Source organism: Pieris brassicae, chromosome 11 (assembly GCF_905147105.1).
Source record: "Pieris brassicae chromosome 11, ilPieBrab1.1, whole genome shotgun sequence".
In the NCBI taxonomy this organism is placed as follows: Eukaryota; Metazoa; Arthropoda; class Insecta; order Lepidoptera; family Pieridae; genus Pieris; species Pieris brassicae.
Window position 1 is genome coordinate 3,139,888 of NC_059675.1, and position 26,335 is coordinate 3,166,222.

Below are 26,335 nucleotides of genomic sequence, written 5' to 3' on the forward strand. Positions count from 1 at the left end.
CATAAATGGTGTTTAGAAGGAGTAACGTCGTTTGATACGCTGTTAAGCAGTAACTTTGAAATTAACCTTGTCAAAATGAAATTATACAGAAGGAAACGACTGTAATATGTATAATTTAAGTTTTAGGATTGTCACTCTTTACACTTATGCTAAGTAGAGCGAAATCGAGCTAATCTTGTTGAAATAATTACATTTTATTCCGGTTAAACCGTGCAATCGATCGAGCAGCGAGCCCGAATCGCCCCCGCACCGCTAATTACGCACGGACATTTAACACTACGGATTTAATTACATACATAATAAGCATCATCATCGCCAGATTCATTACCCACTCAGCTGGTCTCCATTCGATTCTCGTTTGAGCACGGTCAGAAAGCCATTATCGTGATCACAACGGCTTACCCGTAACTGTCACGAACCAAGAAACACATAAGCATATAATTATAAACGCATTATGTAAAGAGCTTTACTGTATAGGTTTATTTCTTAATGCTTCTTGTCTCTGAAAATGTTTTAAGAACGCCTGATTCCTTTTAATCTCTAAACGAATTTCGCCAAAAACGGCACACCAATTTACTGAATAGGCCACTCGCTTCTTTATGTTTACACAGTGTACTGTAAATACGCTCGGATCATGGCGGGGCGAAAAAAGAAACCTTATGTTTCAAAATTCAATATCTCCTCATCTACGGAACGAGGGATTCCGAGAGAAGGATAAAAGAAATCATAGACGACGTAAGTAAATTGTTTGATATGCTGACTCGGAGTCAACAATAGGGGAAAGATCGAAAAAGAAATTGAAGCCATCAATGGGGAAGGTACCGAACCAATTACTGTAATGACGCTATTACGAAGGGATACGTGAGCGATGATTTACTTGATATCACTTTTAGCGGATTTAATTAAACGCAACTAATAAATATTCAATCTTCAAACGCTGTTCTTAATTAAACTTTGAATAAGTAACTCGACTCGAACAAATACTCACAACTGTCTTTGTTTTCGAGTTAATTTCGAGTTTGGTTGTTTGATCAAAGGTATCGGAACGCCACTCAACAAGAGGGCCGTTTCTTTCATTTCCAAGTCAGAACTTTTGTTATCCACGCAATCCGCCGTGGGAAATGAGTCGAATTACGAAGTGGATACCGATGTTATCTCACACTATTTTATTCAGCAGCTCCCCTCGGGACCGTCAAGTGACCTGTTCGAACTATTCGCAACGACACAATCAACACTGATTAGCGTTATCATCTTGCGTGACTCGTGCCAGGAAACGGGAGCGACGATAAAGAACGGAACGCAGTTGATATTCAAAACGAATCTCGAAGTAGGAGTTCGAATCTCGAATGGAAAAGTTGCCAGCCCCTTGGGACAGTTTCGATTCCACTCGAATATTTTGATGTGAAATGACGTATACGTCTAGCATACACGAACGATCCGCCAGATGCAGCCAATCAATAAGTTTGTAGGAAAACGGACGCAGATGCGATTCGGCTAAAGCGATCCTGTACTTTGTTACGAATTGAACTTTTTATAGCCTACCAACAAAGTGGTCGAGTTTTCAACGCTGTAAATGTAAAATTTATAGCTCACATGCGCTTAATAAAAACTACGTGTGCGCTCGTAACGACGGAGGATGGAGTGAGCACTTTACGTTCATTTAAGCGATCGTAATGCCGATGAATTTCATTACAGATCACTTCAAATGTATTATAGATGAGAAACTATCCTATATTTTATGCCGTAACTATCTTGAAAAGGATCTTTATGGCGTCAGCTCACTCGCTCTCAAATAAATGTTTTATATTTTCATCCAAGATCTCAATCGAGTACACTACATAAACTTCGAATAGAAGTTGATATTAAAAGTAATAAATATAATAAGCGAGCGTCTCAGAATGGTTCAGCATTTTAAAAGTTTAAATATTTGTCATGCAGAGCATTATCATAAAATCAAACAAAATATTACCACGAACTTAACACTATTATGGCTCTCCGGAGCGGAACGAAGGATGTATTCAAAGAGTGTGTCGGAAAATGTTTGTTCACCGAAACGTAGACAGATCCCGGGGGAGGCTAGCAAATATTGGTATTACCAGTAACGACTAACTTTCTGAACTATTCGATTTACCGTATCTTGATGGCTTACCGGCTCCGCAGATTATGGCTGCAACTTAATTAAATCTTGCCAGTCTTAATTAACTTCAAACGGTTCAATCGTAATTCTTAATCGATGGCTAAGTTATTCCATTGGTTATAAATTTATGAGAAAGTGTGTTTATTATATTAAAAGGCACACGTAACTACGACGATAAACATATAACCGACACATGAACATTCGAGTATGCAAGTTTCAAATTTCTATAAAAAAAAATTATTTGAAAGAAATTTAATTCAATTTTTATGTGCTGAATGAATATACTGGAGAACGGCACACGACATAAAATTACCTCGAGCATTTCGAAAAGAACTTTCAATTCATCAGGTACAAACGCTCTCGTCACATCTATTTGCATCTTTCATCAAAAAAGAGGGAGACGGTAAAAAAAGTTTGAATGTGTCTGTCGAGACGGAGCCATATTTCCCGCGGCTTTCTTCATAAATCGTCAGCATCTGATCTACATATCTCCGAGTTTGCTCGTGAATTCAACATTTACTTTTTTTAAACGTTTAAAAGTCATTTCTCAACGCGGAGTGGAATGAATTTTCGGTTTTAAAATATGAGCTTCACTCGAGTTGGCTTTATACAAACGACATTCAAAAGTTGCCCAAAATTTAGTTAACTGACGTGGAAATAAATTAACAAGCAATTCAAATGGGCTTTAGCTTTTTCAAACTGCTCCATGTTACCGAACAACCTCATTTAAGTCATATTTAAAATATTTTCAAATAGCTTTTTTCATCATGAAACATAATAAACATTCATTCGCGACGGAGGCATTCTATTTGTTGTTCAACTAAATGCCATCAACATTTGTTAATAAACTACAAAAAACACAATCTATATAAATTTAATTATCACACATGTTATCTTTTTATTTCGAACAATTATACACCATAATCTACTGATTATCTATTCTATAACACGATAATTTTTTATTTTTTATTTGAACAGACACAAATTTATGAAATTTATGCATCTCTCAAAATTAAATATTAATCTTAAAATACTCGAGATGTAGATCCTTATCCGGTCTGAGACCGGTTAAGTTATTGATTTAATAGGAACGTCAGCTTGATTAAGGTGACACTAAGCATACGATAAAACGGATGTATTTTTTATTTCTGAACCTCGCATTTTCGGATGGCAATAAGGATTTGTAGGTTTATTTTTATAAATGCCCGTCTTAATTAATTCGAACTGGTAATAATTATGTTGTCACGTATATAATAAATGTATTTGGAACATGACTGTACCATGAATATTTCAAATGCACGGCCTTTAAAACGGTAATACAGTATCCGAACTGTATTGTTTTTAGTGGTGCGAAGAGCAGCGCGCAGTGGAGTTACTTCGTAATTAATTCAAACCTTTAGATTTTAATCACTTTAAAAAAACAGTTTTAAAAACACAGAACTGAAAAGTTAAGCATGAATTCTTAAATCAAATATAAATCTCGAACATTTCACTTACACAAGCGAAAGGAAATTTTATTACTCTTCCTAAAAGGATGTTCTCAATTTTGTTTTTATGTGTCTTCCATAACTTTTGAATGACGTCGATTTTGATGGATATTTTCTTGAGTTCTTCGGGGAGCCGTTGGTACCCAATAGTGTGTGTCATTCGGATTAGGTCCTTATAGCCAAATCCACGTTAGCTTCACTAAATGAATCTAGTTATTTATTTACTTATTATTTATTTATTAACACTTCGTTACACTTCAATATAAAAAAAATTAATTCATAATTCAATCAAAAGGAGGGCAACTGGCGGCCTTATCGCTTTCGAGCGATGTCTTCCAGGCAACCACTGTGAGTAAAGAAAAAAATAAATCAAAATTTATTAAATTACATAAGATAGGCAAGTAGTGCAAAAAAACAAACTAAACTAAAAAGATGATACATAGATAGATGAAAAACAGAAAGTAAAAAGACACATAAATCACTATAATTTAAGATAAGTCTCACATCAGTTATGTTATGTTATAAAAATGTGTTAATACATAATTTAGTTTCGGGTAATAATAACTTATTGAACCGCCTCTTATATCCGAAAATAACGATTTAAAGAGCTAAAACGTGACGCAAATTAAGAGCAAATAATACAATTACATCTGCTTCCTCCCTAAGTAAATATAAAAAGTCTAACAAATTGCCCTTTAAGTCCCGAAATAGATAACACAAATCCAGTGCTAATGAGCGAAGTAATTAAAAATGAATATTCAAATACAAACAACATAATTTATCTATGTGTAGAAGTGTGTTCTTTAATCACTGGAACTGATTGTATTCATTAAAATGGAAACAAGTTTCGGAATATACCAATTTCAAAGAAGATAAGGTACATATATCAGTTGATATAAACTTTTTTAGGTATGCCATACTTTGCATAATGACGTGAAGAAATATTATCTTGCTCAACGGTTCTTGCTATTCTTATTTTTTTTAATTAAGATTTCACTAGTAGAAAGACAGATAGGTTAAGATATTCTTCGTTAATTAATATTGACAGTTTTTATTTGTGTCTCTAAAGATTATTTCCGATAGCCAAAAACTTTAGATCTGTAAGCTGATGGAAACAGTATTATTTCAGTAGCTAATACTTTATTTTTTTTCTCAATCGGTCAATTAGGAACTTTATCCGAGTTCCGAAGGTTTATTTTTGAGCTAACCGAGAAATAAATTGGATTACATTAAAGATTTATTCAGAGGAATTAACCAAGTAACTTTAGCGCTGCAAAACAATTTACCATGTTTGAATTATTAATTTTTCAATCTATCCTTACTGAGATTTTCTTGCATATTTAATAAGACTACTTTAGATCTGTACTATTACCAATTATAAACAGTTTTTATTAAATTTATAATTTCAAAACATGTATAACTTTTCTATATTCCCACTGACAGGATGTCTGGAAAACAAATAGCGCTCATTCAACTTGGACTATGGACTGCAAGTAAGTACATATAGTAAGGTTAAGAATACCTTAATACACTAGAATACATCTAGTGTATATTTTATTATATATGTGATATTTGAATAATTAAAAAACTTTTCAATATAGATTACGTATTTCATCCAAAACGTTTAAAGTTGAAGTCAGCTGTAAAACTTAACCAGATGTCGGACTTATCTGCTTTGTGTAAAAAAGCGTTTCTTTTTCAAGGGAATTTCGAGTGAACGTGGCTCGGAAGGGGAAATTCGAAGCGGGTGATTAATTTCACTGGCATTCGAGGGATTCGCTTCGTTCTCGAAGTCACGCTACTCGCGATGTAAATCATCCAAGTACCGCACTCAACCAACTTGGGGTTCCATAGGAAATTAAATATATTCAACGGTAGTAACTTATTTGCAAACGATACATCCAGTGACGCCGCTTCAGTGGTTGTTTTTGGAGCGAATAATATACAATTTACGTAAAAGCTCCTACTGATAAAGAGAACGGAGAAGTCCAAAGCGCTTTGCTAAAACTAATAAGTAAGGATTAGGTACTCTCCGCCGGCAAATCCTCCAGTGTATTACCGAGTTCGTGAAATATGGACGGAACCAGTCTCGCGGGAATTGCGCGGATTTTTCGTAGTTAGTTGCAATGTGTTTAAATTTTAAGTTAAACAGGAATGCTTAACTCCCAACACGCTACCGGGGCCAGGTGCAAAGAATTTTGTATTGACTTTCTTTTAAGTCTGTACCTGACCGAAATATAAAGGGAATTTTACTTCAGACAGTTTTCGTATTTTTTTATTTCACATTTGACTATTGAACATGCAAGAAACTTAAATTCAATTTTGTCGATCTATGACGACAGCGGAGCTAATATTTTATTCCGCAGTGATTCACGGCGTGGAGTTATCTAATTCTTTTTATACGCCATTTCTGAATAATAGAAAAAGTTCCGGGGACAACCTTTTGCCAGTCAAACTTTGCTAAACGCAAGTTTTTTTTTCCAATTGAATAAGAAGCTAATTGTATAAAAGGATCTGTCCACAAGTTAAACGGCTAACACGATTACCGGAGCGAGTGAATATCAGTGGAAAAGTTTTCAGAGCACGGAAAGTTTTAGAGATTTCGCTCACTGCGAAGGTTCGTTATGTTTAGAAAAAAAAAAGTATAACAGCAAAACTTTAAAAAGATCGCTAGACAAATCGAGAGAACGTTTACTACACACGAATAATTTCACGTACAGTCAAATGAGTTTCGATTATTACGAGCAATATGTAGTTAAATCTAATAATACAGTAACATGAAATACATGAGATTAGATCGATTTAACAGCATAGAAACAAGTCTCTCGTAGACCAACCGGTTACAGCTGAACGAAATTAAAGTTCTAAAGGTCATTGCCAATACACCAACAACTATACAGTTGAATTACCAACCCATAATAGGTTCTTTTGCCTTACGTTAGGGGTCATGATTGTTAAACTTAAAGCTTAACAAATCTCTGTCGTTGTACAATAAAAAAGAAATAAAACGTTGAGTCCCGAGCATTATTTTGGCCTTATTAGTATACGAAACATAATTATAGTTAATTTGCTTGATAATAAAGTTAACAGAATTAAGCTCGGTCACTTAGAAGAAAAAATATCAGTCTTAGCATGTCGTATAAGCAAATTAATTACGCCGTAAACCGGGACAGCTGATAAGGAAGGGAGTAATAAAGTAAAATAACCCGAAGCTCAGAGAAATTCTAGTTTTAAAAATTTCTTTTTCGAAAGTTAAGGCGAGCGTCCTGCAATTTGAAAGCGTCGTAAACTTTATGGTTTTCGATGTTCCGTCGGGCAGAATTAAACGTGAATGGACAATTACCAATGATTGTCTGTCTCCGTTAATTATCAAGTCTAAAGTGCCTTCTTTAAAACATTTTCCAACCCTAAGTTAATAAATTTTAATTTCTAAGGCGCAAATTCAAGCCGTATTAAACCGAAAGTTTAGTTATTTCACTTTAGAACAGACTTCTGATGGCAAATTGTATTTATAATACTTATACAATACATAAAGGTCATAGTTTTATTCTTTATTATTTTAATTTGAAACTGAGTAAATTATTACAAAATTAAAAGTTGTTTACATTTATGTATGGAAAAACAAGACAACCCGTTCCAAATATGGTAGATTAAGGAAAAACAAACTCCCCATTACAACTATAAATCTAATTACTAATGCGGAATAGAGTTAAGGCCAGCAAGAAACTTGCGATAAAAAATTCAAATCAACCAAACTTCTTTAACAACGAAACGATAATGTAATTCCCAAGACCTTCCATTACTTTCCAATCAAACTTATACAATAAACAAGCCTCAGTAAAACACCTAATCAGGCAGTATGAGGATAAAGGCTATTTTTCTCGGTCCGTAGTATGGATTAACGTAATAATTTCCGAGTTAACGGTCGGGTACAAATACACATCGCACAGAAAATTATCTGCACCAGTATAATCAACAAATCGAAATGGAGTGTTCTTGATAGTGTTTCGAAAGGAGTAAACACCACGTCGTATTAAGTTTTGGCTCTACCGAGCGTCTGATGGCCTCATTCCGTTTATTGCCTCCCAATAATCATAGCTGTAAAGACATTACAATTCGAAACAAAATTTTACAAGCTCCCATAGTTAATCATTGATTTATATAACGTTTCAACTCTGGATTCGCTAATACAATGTAGCATTTAGTCGACGCAGCTCAAATGAAAGAGATCTAATAGAGTACAGAGCGACATTAATGAAGCTCAATCCCGATTCAATTTCGACGTCCAAAGTTAATTGGTTAGCTAAACTGAAGATAATCAGACACGGGACATTAATAAGCGAAAGCGTGTTGCTACTGAATCGTACATCGAGTTAAGAGAGTCCTAATTTATTTACTTACTCGATCGGGTTTCATTTCCTGCTATACAAGAGGGTCATTAGATGAACCCCAATACAAGTTTTAAAAACTAGTGTACGTTTCGTTACATTTGACTAAAGTAAAGCTTAAAATAAATGATGATAGGTTTAGTGGAAAAGTGCCATATGACAATGGATTTTCCTGTTCAAAATGATTCACCCTAATGACACAGCTAATGACAGCCCGTTACGCTGAAACAATTTTCACCTATTACAGTCAGAAAGCGCGATGTTTTTTTTACCGTTAAACATTGGTGTATTGGATGTATTATGGAGTAAATAAATTAAGCGATTCGAAACATGATTCGCTAAAATCCGTCGTGTTTACAATCAACCAGCGGGCACAAGCTTATGTGAAATTGAAAGATATATGGTTCAGTTTTGGTGTTTCGTGTGGAAGTTGCTCGTTGCAATTTTCAGTCGGCGTCAACGTGGCCAAGGCGAATTTATTGCTATTTGCTGGACTTTCTGTTTTCACATGTCACCGTTGTTGTACAAGTTGATACTGTGGGTTTAAGATAAGAAGTTATCTGATGCTCTTTTTACGAACAATTTCAGAAATGATTATATTATGATTCGAAGCAAACATCCAGGTAAAATGTCTATATACGAAGGTAATTCTTGTGCAACAAACGCCATTCTCTACTATAATGGCACCATTAAAACGCCACCCACAAGTGTAGAGCAAATTGCATACGCCGACATGGCCACGTATATTACAATCAAACGTTGATTTCCAGTGCTGCCAACAGCGCATTAGGGTACATAAATTTGCTTACTTAAGCGATAAACTTGAGGAAAGGATTCACACAAAATTGATTTTGAAAGCGTCCAGCCTTAAACGTTAAATTTATTGTTTTACCGTGCCGGCGCTTCATTCAAATTTCAATTTAACTCATGAAAATGTCTCGTTACTTTAAACTGCGGAAATTTCTTAATCCTTAAATTGAATACCTTAAATTAACGCTTATCCAGTATAAAAGCCGTAACTTTGAATACACAAATTGATCGCTAGAAAGTCAAGTACGATTTTATCGCCCTGTTTAGATACAATCAAAAAACTTAAAGCAAGCTAATGAGAATTCCCTAAATATCAAGACCTAGAGTTTCGTGAGTGGAAGTTGTAATCGACATTATAGCAGACAGGCACGAAGAAAAAGCTAACTTCGCTCGTGCACCGCCTTTTATTTCAAGGAAGTGTTTAAACTAAATTAAAAGCGATCGTGGATAGTTCAGATCCTTAACAATCGGTGAATGTTACTCACAAACAACTCATAAATGTTGCCGCTCGGTTCAACCTTGAGAATAGATCTGGTTGCTACTCGGTATACCTGACTCGGATACATAGCGAATAAAAAACATAACAAAAAACTTTCGATACCCTTCTGTACGGATTACAGTCCAAGAATTATTTTTTCTGTTAAGGTAGAACAAACTACGCTATTTTCATTGTGTTAATTTCTCAATTGATGTTATTGACAGCTATTATCAACGTTTTTGCATACAATTATGATCTCGTGACTATTGTAACTGTTTTAATTACAAAAGCAATTGTATAAATATTATATTACAATGATACAATCCTAATTAATCGTTTCCTTATATTGCAAACACGATTTGCGCTTGTAAAGTTTTAATACGGTATTGTAATTTATGGCTGGTTAACTGGGGTCAAAGGCCCCGGCACAAATTATTATTTTACATGGTGACAGTATAATGGCAGAGCCGGCTGCTATTTCTGAAATCCGCTGAGACGACGTCGTGATAGAGGTAACAATAACAACGATCTGTCAAAATCAGTAGGAAAATTGAGCATGAAATAATGCGTATTAACTTTTAATGTTTTGTTAAATCCGCCGGCGCGAACGACCTGAGATTAACATTTCCTAGTAGTGAACGATTATTTTGAATGTGTGTGAACATGAAAGGCCACGCAAACACGCAAAGAGGATGACTAAAAATATTACGAGTTGACATTGAAATGTTAATGCACTCTGGGGTTCGCTGGCGCATTTTACGTATTTCGCTCGATCTCTGCAATAAAATCGAGTCGAATAATTTCATTTTATCGATTGTTATGACTGCTATAACTTTATCCGACATCGCGTGATCGAGTGTATCAAATGCGATAATACGAAAAAATTGTGTTTGGCGTCGGAGATTGCCGGTAGTTGGGTCGATTTTTGCAATCGAATCTTTCGTTTACTTTGCGCACTTCTGAAGCGTTCGACCTTTTACGAGACGACAACTTTCAGACCTTGGACGCGAAGATATTTATTTGTGCCTTTTATCATTGTTTATGAGAGCATATTTATTAGTACCCACTAATGGACACGTTGAGACATGTAACTTAATCAAATATTAAATGTATTCAACATCATTTTAATATTTTACTGTTTGTAATGACGTATTCTCATGTTATAGACTACACTAGTGACCTCACAAGACCCAAGTCGCATTGGCAGCGTGATATGATCACATTAGTACTTATTAATTATCATCACCATTTCACGACACTAATATGTATTATTTATATTGTGATGTCATAAATAAAAACATTTGCATCAAAACAAACATATTTTTTTCAAATGCTACCAAAAACTAACTTTAATTAAAATAATCACGCAAACGTAATGCCAAAATTTTCTTAAATAATAATAAATTAAATAATACTCCGTTGGCAATGTTATCAACGCACGCAAAATACGAATTTATTTTATCGCATTTGAAAGTTTTAACCTGAAAGCCTAGGTGTTGTAAATAACTATAAATCCTTAATACTTTCACTTGTATTTCCTACCAGTTATTATTTATAGACCACTTAATTAATTACTTAATGTGTTTAGCTGTATTCATTTTAAAAGCATTTTTATTTAAGACTTCACCAATATACACATAACCGGTAGTTAAGTTTTTTATTTAGGCACATTAGCAGTAATAATTTGCTCGTTATTCTGTTAGTCTAGTGAATTATTACTATTGGTAGTAAAAAAGTTTAAGCAACTAAACATGCACCTACCTATAAATTTTATCTATCATTATTTTTACTATCTTAAATTTTAAGTATAATTTATTTATTTATTTAATGATATACACCTTACGTTGATTAATATAGTAGAAAACAGTAATTTGTCAGCGTAACTACAAAAATAAAACGCATTTCCAATGTTCAAAACATGTTTACAATTTTTGTATTTATTGCAAAATGATAACAATATTTCACGTGTAGTTTTTTATCATTTATCTAGGAATATATGTACGTGCACGCATATTATTCATTTTATTCAGAAAATCCAGTTTAAATTTATTATTGCCTATCGTAAGCATATTTTAAACTACGCAGAATTTTTTAAGGTATCTATTTCCTACAGAATGTTTAATTCGGTGTTCGTGTTATATTATTTATTTATATTTAAAGTAAATTCTATATGCGAGCAAAATATTTTAATGTTATTAAAGAAAAAAAAAATTTCTATCACGAGGATCTTTTCAAAAACATTACAAAAATTGTTTTTATTTTCAAAGTTCGACAATGATACGAATAAAATTTGATTGCACTATGTTATTGTTGAAACAAGATTATGGAATATATAGAAAGTCACTAAGATTTAATTATAAAATACATTACGCATTTACACGTATATATCGATTTCGGATTAAATTAGATGGTTTTTGTATATTTATTATTAATCACATTTTTAGTTTATTTATTTTAATTACAAACGATATTTCAAAAAAAGTTCGTTACAAAATTGACGGTTGACGCTAATCGCCGCAAATTAGTTCGTTATTTTTTTCAATATGTAAGTTTTTGAATTCACTTAGCTTACCTGAGTGGCATCAGTGTAGGGTGTCGACGAATTTTTGTCGACTAATTGAGACCCGAAGATGGGAACTCCAGTCGGAGTGGGTGATATAGACCTCACATCCGAAATAATAATTTGCTGAGGAACCATTTTGCAAATCCGAAAAAAAATAAAATCCTCAAAATAAAAACAACACAACACAGTTCACCTATTGCACTTAACACTAAGACTATTATATTGTGTCTGTAAAAAAAAAACTTAAAAACTTTTATAGTCCAAAAAGTAGCCTCTGCTTCGGGAGCCTCGCGGCAGGAATATCGCCGAAGACCTCCCAATATCTAGACACTATTCTTAATTTTCGATATAGAACCAGTAATCTGCCGCTGTCTATTTTGCCGGCGATCAGTCCAAAACTCATAATTTCTGTGAACCGCGTACGTTTAGTTAGCAAGCGGCGTAAGTCGCATAACGTTTGCGGCTACGTGCGCACTCCGCGATGACAGAGATCTTACTAACTACTCGGCAACATGCAGAGTGCTGTCAATATACACGCTCAGCTGTTCGCCGGCCCTCCCTCGCCGCGCCCCGCAACCCGCTCCCCCTGCACCTCACAACCCCCTCCTCAGTCGAGCGCGGTGTGTGCTCTTGAATGCACGATATTTACGTTGAGAGAGCAATGACACCGATCGCACGATATGCATCTTATAACAATTTTATAGTTTCCGATTTAAATGTGAGCAATGCTGTAAAACATTTAGGAATAAATTCAATTCAATCATATAGATGACAGGTCGGACGATGCTACGATAATTTTTGACAACACTTTTCTATTTTAAGCAATAGGTTAGATAACTTAAAATTATGATAGAACGTACTAGATAAAGTTACGATACTCCACCCACTTTTTTGATTTTACGGCGTAACGTTATTAAATCGTTTAAAATCGTAATCTTAAAGAAAAGTATAAACAAACCAATAAAGTATAAGATATAATTTATAAGTTACACTACACACACATTGTGACTACATGACGTCAAATAGGTATTAAAATATGAGATCTGTGTTATGGCAAAACTGTGGTATAGGTCAATATATGTATTATACGCATTGAGATACTTTATTCAAAGGGTTTTGTTCCAGATACACATAACAATAACTGATCGAAATTTGATACTGTGGCGTCCCATTTAATCGACTTCAAAAGCAGAATTAGGTTCTCATCTAGTTATTTTATTCCTTTGGGAGTTATGGTATTGAAAAGAGGATAATGTATTAAACGTAATATACCTAGGATTTTTTTCTCACGTAGACATTTACTGAATTAAAGTAAAGTTTGGTTTTCCGAATAAAATGTACTTTAGAGTTTACACTCACCCTTTTGGCTATAGTTTTTTTTTTATATTCGTCCATGGGTCGTATTATTTCTCAGTTCCGCCCGCATACTTACCTACGAATGACATTCAGGTGTACATTTGCAATTTTTTTATTAAAACTACTGACAGCTGATCTAACAATTTACGACTTGAACGGTCGAAGTATTTCCTATAGCTGTTTTAAACACCATTTTCTGATTATCAAATTCCATAATAAAGAAATCTAAAAATAAACTTTTTAAACTTGACATCCCAAAATGGCGAATCAATAAACATCCTTTAATGAAATTTCGGCTATATCTTGTTCTGAGACTCCAGTGGTTCATAAATTTAAATTAAACAAAAATGAGATGTTGCTACAGATGTTTGTCTAATATTAACAATAATAATCATTTATACATGGGTCCATATTGCGTCACAATCTATGCTACGCGAATACTAAAAACAAAACAGCATCGTATTCGTAGAGAATAGATTGATCTTTTTCTTTTTAATGAAAACAACCATCGAACGAGTTCTTATATTAGCTATTGACGATTGGAATTAATTAAATTTTCAATTATAATCATAGATTTTTATCTACGCTGTCGTGGTTCAGCTCGTATTTGTTCTGTTATTTTATGCCCCTTTTAGGCTATTGCCAAACAAAGGGTAATAACAAATGGGCGATCGAAATATTTGAAATTCCACTAAAGGCCCGATTCAGTAATTACCAGGAATTTTATTCCACGTGAAAAGATTGATTTTCAGCTGCGCTCTGAACGAAATACCGAACGAATATTTTATATTTATTCAATTCTATCGCTGTTCGATTTGGTTTCATGTATTTTTTATGTATTTGACATATGTAAATGACTCATAGTGCTATGCTATTATGATTTTGAACTTCTTTGAATTTCATCTTCAGTTTAAAATACCTTTCATTTATAATAAAGAGAAAAGATGTGTCATATACAATTTTTTAAATAAATTATTTGAAAAGAATAAGCAAAAATACTGGACCGATTAGACCGATAGTGTCCAGAGGGAAAACCTGCTATTTCACAAATAATTTTAAATAATTGTGCTAAACAAATAGAAACGTAACATAGTTTCACATACACACTGTATGTGAAACTATGTTACGTTTTATTACAATACCAAGTGAAGTAATTTTGGTGCTTAAAGAGGCACTGTACGTACTCATTGAATACTCACCTACTTGCATATTAGAATAAAACAAAAAGCCAATAAAAAATAAGGCTCAGACCTTAAAGGTTATAGCACCACTAGCTTTTTAAAACATAAGCTATTGATTAAAGTTGAATCATCGTCATACAAAAATTGCTGACACAACAGTACATGTCATACGATTCTCGTTATTAGTCATAAGTATCTACAGATTATTATCAGTAATAAAAAGGATATAAACTACTTGGAATTTTATATTCTATATATCTATTAGTATATGAAATAATTATATTTAAATTGTATACCCCATACCTCCTGCAATATTTTTGAATAGCTATTTTTAAATTGTTCATACACATAAACAGTTTAATTGATACTATAAAATCTTGAATTTCGATAGGTCAGATAAAAATTCCTAATACTTTTCTTGAGATAAGCAGCAGAAGATTCTAGATCTGTTTTATTGATTATTTTGAGCAAAGACCAGTGTTCCCAAACTGGGCCCACGCCTCATAGGGGAGCAATTTGATTGTTAAGGGGGCTATTCGAAAATTCCTTAAAATTTGAATTTAAATTTTCGGTTTTTCATTATGTTTTAAAAACTGAGTTTCGTTAATATCCCAGTAATTTATTCCTATCATTTAACTTCCTTAAGTGAAAAATTCAATGTTTATTTTATAACAAATTGTTTTTGGGACATAAGAATCTTAGACAGGCTAAGGGGAGGCGTGGCATAGAATATTTACAAAAATGCATGAATCTATAATGTAATCCAAGATGTGGAAAAAACTGCTAAACGTTGACAATAGAGCAAAGTACTGGTTTTTGTAGTACGAAAAAGTCAGCGATACAATATATTTATTATATATAATAAAAAAATATCCAGATAACACACGAAACCAGGAACATCCTACCAAAATGTATAGATTGATGAATCAAGCAATGATTTGTGAACGAATTCTGTCGACGAAGCATCACCCTTGACCAGCAGTGAGTCAATGCAAACTGGTTATATGATATGTTTCAAAACATTATGACTATTACTTTGGAGTTAGGACTAGGAAATGAGACCTACATTTTATTTGGGTTAAGAAAGGTCTCAGAGTCGTTTAAATGTTACTTAAGCTTAAGTAATTCGGCGCTTAAATTAAAATTACACAAACTAATATATTATTAATAAAAACAATGAAATAGTTTATTTAGCTTTCAGGAAAAACAAAAGTTAAAAATCATAATATACGTATAGTTATTTTAAAACTTATTCATATAATAACATTTTAGTGCCATCTTAAAGTTATCATTGAAAATAATACAAACTAAACGTAAGAAAGTCGAACAATATTAGATAGGTCAACATCTATCTCTTTCGTTTGTTCGTATTTATATTGCTATCCCTTTCGCATTGTAACCGGTTGAGTACATCAATACAGTCTCCGCTTACATTAAATTAGAATGAATATTAAAATGATGAGAAGAGAGTACAATTTAACATTTCTTACTTTATTATGTCACTAAACACTCATGAACTATGTTTGACATTATTTTAGGTCCAACTAACTGCATTCGGCACATTCGCCCTCTATATTTGCAAGGTTTTTTGTACCTATTCAATAATACTCATATGATACAAGCCTTTCTCAGATATCTGTTCCGTAATGAGATTATCATATTGATAAGTAATACGTAAAGATTATCGCCGTAAAAAAGTCCATTACTAATTACTTTGTATTTCTATTACTGTCTCACTTAAAAGATTTTCTAGTCCTCTACAACTCCCAAGCCGAAAATACGTGAATATTACTATTAGAAATAATAATCTGAAACTAGGAATATTAGGTTGCATAAACAATATCAAATATGCCAATTAATATATCTAACCCAAATAATTAACAAATATTAGTAAAACCTACTTACAATCAATTTTATCTAAAATAAATAGTGGTCCGTCTGTATTTAAATGAGATAAGTACTGGCCCCATATGGCCAGAACATTAATATCGACTAAAATACAGAAAAAGGTATAGATAAAATGAGGTCGGTAAAAACGTACATCTGCACAGAGTAGAGTAATAGCTGATTCGTTTTTTTTTATCTAGCAACATTACAAAAATCTAAATTTTAATTAATTTATAGCAGATTACATAATATTTTCTGACACTTACAAAAACAGTCGTCATTTTCACAAAGTAAACACAATTTGACACAAAAAAAATTGTACTGCACTTTGGTGAAAACAGAATAGTAATTCAGTATTTCGAATAAGGGAAGAAGTAGCCAAAGAGTCGATTGGTTTGTTTTCGTACGACTACACAAAGGTTCTTTTCAAAGGGTCTTCAAAACAGAAGGAAATCAATATTTATATCTGATATTTATAGGCTTCCAAGCATTAAATTATAAGTGTATATTATGTTGGTATGTGAGACCATGTTTGTCCATCATCATTGCTATATTTCAGACACAAATCTATCATTTCAGGTATATATCTATCTGTAGGAAATATTTAATGTTTCATTAAAGTCGGGTAAGTAGTTTGTGAGATATTGTATCTAGGCGAATAATTTTGAAGTCATAAATTTAAAATTGGTTAATTTTATACAATTTATGAACTTTGCTAGAAGTTTTGTTACAATCTCAATAAAGATTATTATTTTCATTTTTACTCCAATTACGTAGTTTTGACCTGTCAAAAATAATGTTCACTGTAAGAGCAGCCATATTCACTTAATTTAAAGATCATATTGGCGTGTAGTTCGATGTGTATGAGACCGTGCGAAGTTCAAACTGATGTCTGTTCGTTTGTTTTGTGTTTACGATTCATTAATATTGATCTTGTAATTAAATTAGGTGCTGTTAATGTGAAGACAATTTAACCGACTGTGAGAAATAGCGGCTTATGTAGATAATGTTTATAATACATGATAAGGGATTAACACAAATCTATGTTTAAAAAGCTTTTTTCCTTTAACTATTTCAATGGTATAATTTTGCGTTTATATGGTGAAGTTAAGTAGCACTTAAATAATATATATATACACAAATGGGCCACTTTTGTAAATTTTTATATGACTACTTACATAGTATAAGTTTTGTTTAGTATAGAAGTTAAGAGAGAGACTTTTGGGATTTTATATTTCATTTAATCGAATCAATTCAATGAGGAACAGTTTATAGGAATGAGTTTATAAATGACTATGTCTTCTCCAAAACTGAATTTTCTAATCAGTACTGATTCGGAACTGGATATATTCGGTAGGTGGCCTGATCAATATTAAAGAAAGTATTGTTACGTGCTTATGTCATACCTAATCCGTATAAGCAGAAATTATTAGTATAATTTTTTTTATTTGTCATATATTTTAAAAAAGGTAGATTGTAACATATACTGTAAATATATTATGTTTGATGTGATAAACTTCAATAAATAAATAATAATAAATCAGTCCTGTAGTATTCAATTCAATGCAAAAAACAATCACATCTGTCCTTAGTCCCTCTCACATTGTAGAGATATTAATATATATATCTTTAGAAGCAAGAGATTTTAAACTGCAAAATATTTATAATATTAGTAATAAGTGTGACATACTTCGAGGCTCTTGGCAGTATTTTATCAATGAGAATTCCCGACTCTCCAGAATACAATTTGAATCTATCAATCAAACGTCAAATTAAGATTTATTTCAAAAGAACTGAAAATAAACCTCGTTTCCTTTCATAAATATATTTGGCAAAGTGATCAGATTTTTCCACGAATAAAATTAACTTCGGATTCATTTAGGACTATAACAAAGGCTAGAAATGATATTTCATAATAAAATTAATGACGTAATACGCACATCGCGTCTTGCCAATTTTAGATTTCGATTTCCAGTGAAACAATAATTACATCGGATTTGTCGACAAAGAAAATAATTAAAGGCACATATGTCGCTGCCCTATAGGACGTTTTCAGGACAACAGTGAACTAATTGCCTATAAGTTTTAACACTACCAGATACGTGACAAAAATATGATCGAATATGAGGAAAGTAAATTATAAATTTACTATTACGATTTATTTCCAACACACAAATATACAGTTTTGACAATATTTTTAACCTAAAAGCTAAATCTTTTAATTTTGTTTAAGACACACAAACTAGCAGAATATTTTGCGAATTTTACGAAAATGCCTATTGTTATTGATGATCTAATACTTTAGAAACAGAAATGATAGTATTGCAATCTTACAAATCCTAAGGCAAATTGTTTCGTGAAATTCTTCAATGATTACACGTTTTGTATGGAATGCATCGCCTTTTGTAATTTATGTCGTCTATCTCATGTTACAGGTAATTTATAAAATCTGTTTCTTTACGAAATAAAGTATTACATAATAAATAAGTATTACATATAAATAAAGCTTAATATTGTAGATAGATTTTATAGTCCTACAGCAGTAGTCACGTCCTTCACACAGGAATATCCTAGTGCAGTCTTTTCTAACCTTTTCTATGCAATACCTTAAGCCTTTCAAAAATTCTTATGTATACAAAATTTTTAATATTATAGAATTGTTATCTTAAGAAAGTAAAATGAAAGGTTCTACGAAAAAATCACTACAGTACATTTTCAAAACGTCGAGTCCATTTTCCGTGGAATTGAACCCCCCCCCCATCACTCAAATTGCCCTCCTATGGGGGTGTGGGCCCCACGCTGGGAAACACTGTCCTAGTGTTTGTAAGATAATGCAACAATAGAATAGGGTTCTATTATTATTTTATATCCAAGGAGTATTTTTAATAATTATGTCATTGCACCGAATTTTCTCTGAGTAATTAACGAATGTATCAATAAGACAAATATATCGCAATTGATGGTCATTTTTAGTCATGAACTAAATACTGTATTCCACTGATTAATGTTCATACGTTTATTATTATATTTCTTATTCGTTTTCACGACACATTTTGTTACAGTGTGATTTTCAGGCAGCCATGCTCTACGAATATTACTGAAAAGCGTCGTGCTATGTAAATTAATTGCGTTATAAAAAATTTATACGTTAAAAATGTTATATGTATTTGTTGTTAAAACCCAGAAGCGAAATTCGCCGAATGAACTGTAACACTAAGCGGTGAGTACAATAAGCTAATATTTAGTTTTATAAAATGTATTTGCATATAAAATAGAGATAATGATTTCTAGTAAGTGTTATCACGGCATACCACGAATGCTTTTACGCGGACGAATCTCTACTTAGGAACGATCTAATTTTGTTATCAAAATTATGCGTTATCTAAGGTGGGCTAAACGTGAACCGTTTTTAATCATTATTCTTATTTAAACCTTTTTTTTAATAAGAATAATGATAAAAAACGGTATATATACCGTATAATCCGTATAAGATATATCTTAAAATTATCTTCTTCTTATATAAATATATTTCATAAACTGTCTTAATTATTATTAGTAGTTTATAGTTAAATTTAAAAGCGGGCAAGACACCTCGATAGATTTTCAGGTGCAGGTTTCGCGGGCCAAGTGTCTCATAAAAAAGTTTTTAACAGAACACCTTAACGGCTCACAACTATATATACACAGGGACACTTAATGTCAAAGGGCTCGCGAGTGCGTTGCCGGAAAACTAAATAGGTGCTTTTTGAATAACTAGTTGTAATCTTGTTACCAATCGTTCGTATATACACCGCCTAATTCCACGTTCTCGAATCGTGCTCGTATGGGCCGATGATTCAAATTAAGATTCTGCTGAGTTATCACGTAGCATTTTTCCAAGAAATTAAATTGTATGGAAAATTTGAGGGGGTCGTGATAACGTAACGCTTTCACAGAAATGCCTCTCATTAGTTTTGATTTGTATGAGATTTCCATAGAATATTTATCATATTCCGGGGTGTTATACAAAAATCGATTAAAAAACTGAAATAAATTTAATAATTTGTTCCCTGTGTGCCTTTAATGCTGGCAGTGTTTCATTTGAACTCAAACTCAAAATAACTTTTTTCATATAGGTAATCAAGTACACTTATGAACGTCAACAGAAAATATGTTATATTGATTCTAAATTTACGTTTACAACTAGTTTGCAAGTCAAGAGTGTAGAGCGGGCAAGGAGAACTAGCAAGAAACTCTCCGCCACTCTTTTTAATCGTCAAATTTTAAGTCATACAACGTTTGTACTGGAGCAAATCCCAAGGATTAGGATCATTTAAGTTTTAATTGGCATACAGATAAATCAATTGATGTAGAGGGCCTGTCAAGTACGAGCTCCACCAGGGTTGAGAATCCCACCATAACACCAGCTCCGCTAGACTTACTCTAATCTTAAAGAAAACGTACTTATACACGATTTTATTCTGTTGAATGAGATATACGGACAATACTTTGAGTTTATTTATAAAATTTCGGTAATTGTAAGTATATGCCACTTTTTTCTTCCACACATTCAAAACCTCGGCCGTAGCATTTGCCAAAAATAAAGGTGTTATTTAATTCCTCCCCTCGTGTTCAACGGTTATTTATGAGCAAAGTTCGCACAAGAATTCAATTCGCGCATAAAACAACCACCGTTCTACCGGATTAGTGGATTTTTACTAACCCATAGGGTTGGCTATCGAGCTTACAGCCGAATCCTTCACGAAGCTTTAACAGTGTTGAAAAGTGAAAAATTCCATTTTCAAATTCTTCAATGACTTACTTGACTTAATGTCCTATAACCCCTAGGTGGGGCAGAGGGCGTCCACAGTGAGTCTCCATCGCGTTCGGTCTTGAGCCTCGTGTTTCAAATTCTTCAATGCGTTTTCATAAATCGATCATTATAATAAAACATCAATAACATTTAGATTTCAAAAGAGTAGGCAGGGTAGGCAAAGACCATGGATCTCTACTTGCTATGCTGCACATTTACGTCTCTGGCTTCATCCACTTTTATGACAGGCACCAGGGTACGGGGGTACCCGTATCTTCTAAACGATCGTCGTACCAAAACTGAGCGTTTTTAAGGCAGTGGAAACAGCTGCTCCCTGAAGTATTCCCGAACCAATTTGACTTTCAAGAAAAGAGCTCTAGCTCTAACTATCTCTCTGGCATTGAGAGTGTCCATGGGCGGCGGTATCGTTTAACATCAGGTGAGACTCCTGACCTTTTGGCCCCTGTGCTTATTGAAGATCATACTCGTCGATTATGGGTACTTTACCCATAATAAATAAGGACGGCCGGACGGACGGAATTGCCTAAGAACAAATATATAATCGTACTAACTTTTTCTACGATTTATAATAAGGATAAACATGGATTAACATACATTTAAGTTTGTACCTGGTACCGGTGACTCCATGGCTGGTGCTTTTCTCGCTCAACGAATAAATATCGCAATAGGAGGAAATGCTGCCAGCGTTAAAGGTACACTGCCACAGAGACCTTTACCAGGGAAATTTACCTAAAATTTTTATTATATTTATTATTACTATGTAGGCTAAGAAAATTATACATACCGAATATTTGATTGTTATGATTTGTGTTTTAAATAAATTAACATTTATTTATTAATTCTTGTAAATTATAATAATACCAGCCCTACTTGTAGGCACTTATTTGCTTTCGTCCAAAGTTAATTATTTATCGTTTTGTTTCTTTTCCCGTAGAAGTTTTCCTTCAATCTAATTTTAATGACAAAACTTCCTTGTTACCTCATTATACTGAGTTACAAAAACTTCTGTTATAACTTTTAATATGTGATATACACATAAAGCAGCTAACAAGTAGAATTAAGAATGCGCTGACGTAGATGAAATCTTACATTTTACAATTTACTTTATTGAAATGATTGATATTACAATTAAATAATACTAAATAAAGCTGTTTGTGGCACCATAGGAAATGACGTAACTTGAGTAGTAACTAGTGATTTTTTATTGTTTGCTTACTGAGCAGTGTTGACTGGCTTCAGTTTGTGACTTTTGACTCTGAGCTCGTAGGTTCGAATCCTGGCCGTGCAACAATGGACATTTCTATGTACACATTCGCTCGTACACTCGGGAAAATATCATAAGCGGTATTAGACCCAACAAGTCGACAGCCTGTGTCGCGCACTACGTTGATCACTACTAGAACGTGATCACCTAATTGCCTAATAGACATCAGTCAATTACCACGAAACAGACTCAGTAATCTAAGGCCAAGATCATTGTGATGATTATTCTTAATAAACTAGAATATGTTCTATCTTTTGATCTATAGAACTTATTAACATTTTAAAAACATAATATAACATTTTAAAAAGTTTATATTTTCACAATTTAATGACAAATTACTGCACCGTTGTCAACTTTTTGAATCCTTTTATATTTTTTAAACGTTTATTACCGAGAATCGAACCCAAAGATTACACTCGTCCTAATGCCAACTAAGCCACAAGAGTGTAGTGAATTGATAAGTAAATTATTAATAGATATTTGATTACTTTTGTAATTAAGGCCTTCGAGGTGTTTGAGAAGGGAATTATAAAACTAGAAAGTTCTATTAGCACGGCGCGTTGTTAATTATATTTACATTCATTGGTTTAAGCTAAATACATTTAGATTTAATTATATTACACGAAGCTTCTACTACATGTATATTCACATAATATAAACGTATGTTTTTTTTTGTTTTAACCTGTTATTTAAAAACCTACTGATTATAAATATTTTAATATTTCTTCTTTTATCCAATGGACTTTCTGTCTATCTGCGCTTACGCTGAGGAGATCGCTCGTACTGTGAAGGATAACATCGTGAGGAAATCAGCCTTAGGCTCTAAAAGTTGACTACGTGTGTCACCTACTTCCTTGTCCTACACCAGTTAGAAAGAAAAATAAAGAAAAGAAAAGAAGCAAATAGAGATATGTGAGGCCCAGATCTTATAAAGTTGTTGCGCCACTGTTTTTTTCTTATACTAATAATTCCTTTAATATGAACAATTAATTTAACACTTCGTTTCAAAATCAAAATAACTTTATTCATATAGGTAAACAAGTACACTTATGAACGTCAGAAAAGAAGTTTAATTAATTGTTTTCATTTACTAGCAGTTGGCAAGTCAAGGGCGTAGAGCGGGCAAGAACAACTGGCAAGAAACTTTCCGCCACTCTTTTTAATCGCTAAGTTTTGAGTCATACAAATTGTTTGTACTGGAGCAAATAAATCCCAATGATAGTGATCATTTAAATATTCGTCAAATTAATAAAAAGCTTTATTAATTAATTTATTTTTCGATCTGTTCCACTACTGTGAGGTAACATAAAATTAAATAAGGTGAGCGCAAGAAGTAAAACTACGTAAGATCTACAATAACTTAGACATAAATAATAGAACAAAACAAAACATATATAGACAATGAAAAAGGACATGAATCACGATAATTTCTAAACTATGTGAGGGATACGATATGAACAATGCTTGTACAGTCGAGATTTAAAGGACGAGAATAGGGACAGGAAGTGAATTCTATAGAAAAAGTCACTATGAAAGTGTAACTATACAATTCACTACAGCAATAACATTGAGCGTTACATAACAATTTCCTGAATTTCATTTATATCGGATTTCTTTAATAATCAGACATTTTTCCTCTAACCAGTTAATGTTCCAATCCCTCGAACCCGCGCGGCAACCTTCCGCAATTACATCCTCTGTGACGATTTAATTTCCAAATATTTTCTTTTGTCCGCCCCAATCTGGTACAATTTATAAGCGGAAATATTATTTATACTGGAGATGTTTTACGCCTTAATACAGATAAATAACTGAATATAGGAAGGAAGGAAATTATTTGATTATTAAAAAAAATCGTTTAACCAAAAACTATTTAGATTTCATCGGTTAATAGAATTTACTATGTTTGCTTCAAAAGGTAGTTTTGTTTACTACCAATTCTAACATATCACCTAACAATGAATGAATCAGCTGAATTGTTTCTGATCCATGTTACAAGATATTGGTCATGGTCGAATATACATAACTAAATACATAGATTATTCTAGAACATGCCTATGGAGGAAGAATGGTGAACCGGGGAGACCAAACTTAAAGGTATGATCCTGGATCAGTATTACCACTGCCTGGCCGCCCCGAAATCTCCAGTGGCTAAGTTCGAGAAATAATATATATATCCTTAGCTGCCGGAATAATTTTGTTAGCCTCCTAATTATTATAGCATAAGGCAGTAAAAAAAATTGTCATTTAACTTTTCGCTACATCTCAAATCTTAAGGCGTGGTTCATTATTGAAAGGTCGCAATATCCCGCCCATGTCTTGTCTCCTTAATTAGGATATCTGCTCAGATATTGCACCCCGAAAAGGTGTGACACAGGCTGATGGTCAGCTGGCATATTGGAACATGCTAAAAAGGAATCTTTGTAAAATAATTGCCTCAATATTAAACGTTAAGCTACCAAGATTTATAGACTAAATTTGTTTTTAAATATATTACCTCTGTAAACTTTGAAGTAGACTTTTTAATAAATGTATTCTAAAGAGATTCTTGTTAAAATAAATAAATTTAAAACTAATTAATGTGATGTGTACAGTGAGAACCTCCACTGCAAGGCCAATCATCGCGCCAATTACCAATAGGCTGGCAGAGTGTTGTATAGAAAAAGCTATGTAACACGACCTTGAAGCCGATTTGTCCAAGACTTCTTGGTGTCCCGACCAAGACCGACCAAGTTAGACTTTACAGGCCTTACCATAAGTGTGCAAAACACAGTGTAGAAGAGCTGGGTACACCAAAAAAAACAGTTATTTTTTGATGGGCAAGGTGATTGCACAAACAATCACCGCGAGTGAGTGTTGAATACGCACAAAGAAAGTCCATTGGTGCATAGCCGAGTTTCCAATCTACGACCTCAGGAATGAGAGTAGCACGCTAAAGCCACTTAGGCAACACTGGTTCACACCACCTTGGCAATTATGTGATATGGATATTAAGATCCTTACTGTGCTATACAGTATCTCTTATACAATAATATAGAGAGTCCTGTCTCTTTATAATTGTAAACAAAACAACGGTTTCCTCAAGGAAGTATGCAATCGTGTTCAGGGGGTGTGCAAACATTACAGCTTAAGTAGGTAAGTGGGGCTGTAACAACATAATATTGTTTGTGACAACATATAATATTTGGAGCGATCTGAATATCACCATATTTACTTTTGACTTGAATCTGTACATGAGGAAGGGAAGAATTTTATAATTCCTAAGATATGTAGGGTTGGTTTAATTTTATCGATAAATTTTATTTTATCCATAGCATAACAGAAACTTATTCTGTTTTAAAGGTAAGTTTTTTTATTATTATAGTTGTAGAAATAGATTAATCTTGATCAAATTTAGCTTACATCAAGCTAAAGTTGATCAAGGATCAAGAAAGATTTTAATGAAATATGTAAGAATGTATAAAATACTATAGCAAAATACTACTTTACCGCAATAAATATCATTTTTCATTTATTCTATTAAGTATTTAATCAAAGTGAACGAAGCTACAATGACATGAACTGAAGCTTTTACTGTACAAACTTTCATATTATCACTAGATTTAAGTGTATTTTCTCGTTCGATCCATTTAAAGTCTAGGCTTAGTTAAATAAATTGATTCACTTTCGAAAACCGGTCACAATACGCATGTGCGAACGTTAATGGTTATGCTAATTAGGACTAAATTTGCGAAACAGCCTCGATTTTAACCAAAACAGGTTAAATCTACAATTAAACCAGCAGTTATCTGTTCAATACGAATCGAAATTACACAGCTAATACAACTATATAGAACCTCAAATATTGTATATTAACATGTAAGACAATCTGTCTTCTTCCATAATCACACAGTGTGATATAAAATGGTCATAAATACAAAAATAACGCTTGTATAGAAACTAATTAATATATATAAGTTGTCGATGTAATA

General features: G+C 33.0%; 1 protein-coding gene across 2 annotated transcripts in view; it reads right to left on the reverse strand.

Annotated features, from left to right (window-relative positions):
• Nucleotides 1-12,364, reverse strand: part of LOC123715968 (transcription factor SOX-4-like) — a 68,057-nt gene extending 55,693 nt beyond the window's left edge. Inside the window, exon 1 of one of the 2 annotated variants that reach the window (XM_045671372.1) lies at nt 11,873-12,364. In XM_045671372.1, coding sequence (XP_045527328.1) covers nt 11,873-11,998 — 126 coding nt within the window. In that variant the 5' untranslated portion in view covers nt 11,999-12,364. The remainder of the gene's footprint in view (nt 1-11,872) is intronic. The other variant, XM_045671373.1, reaches the window with a different exon arrangement.
• Nucleotides 12,365-26,335: the final 13,971 nt, after the last annotated feature.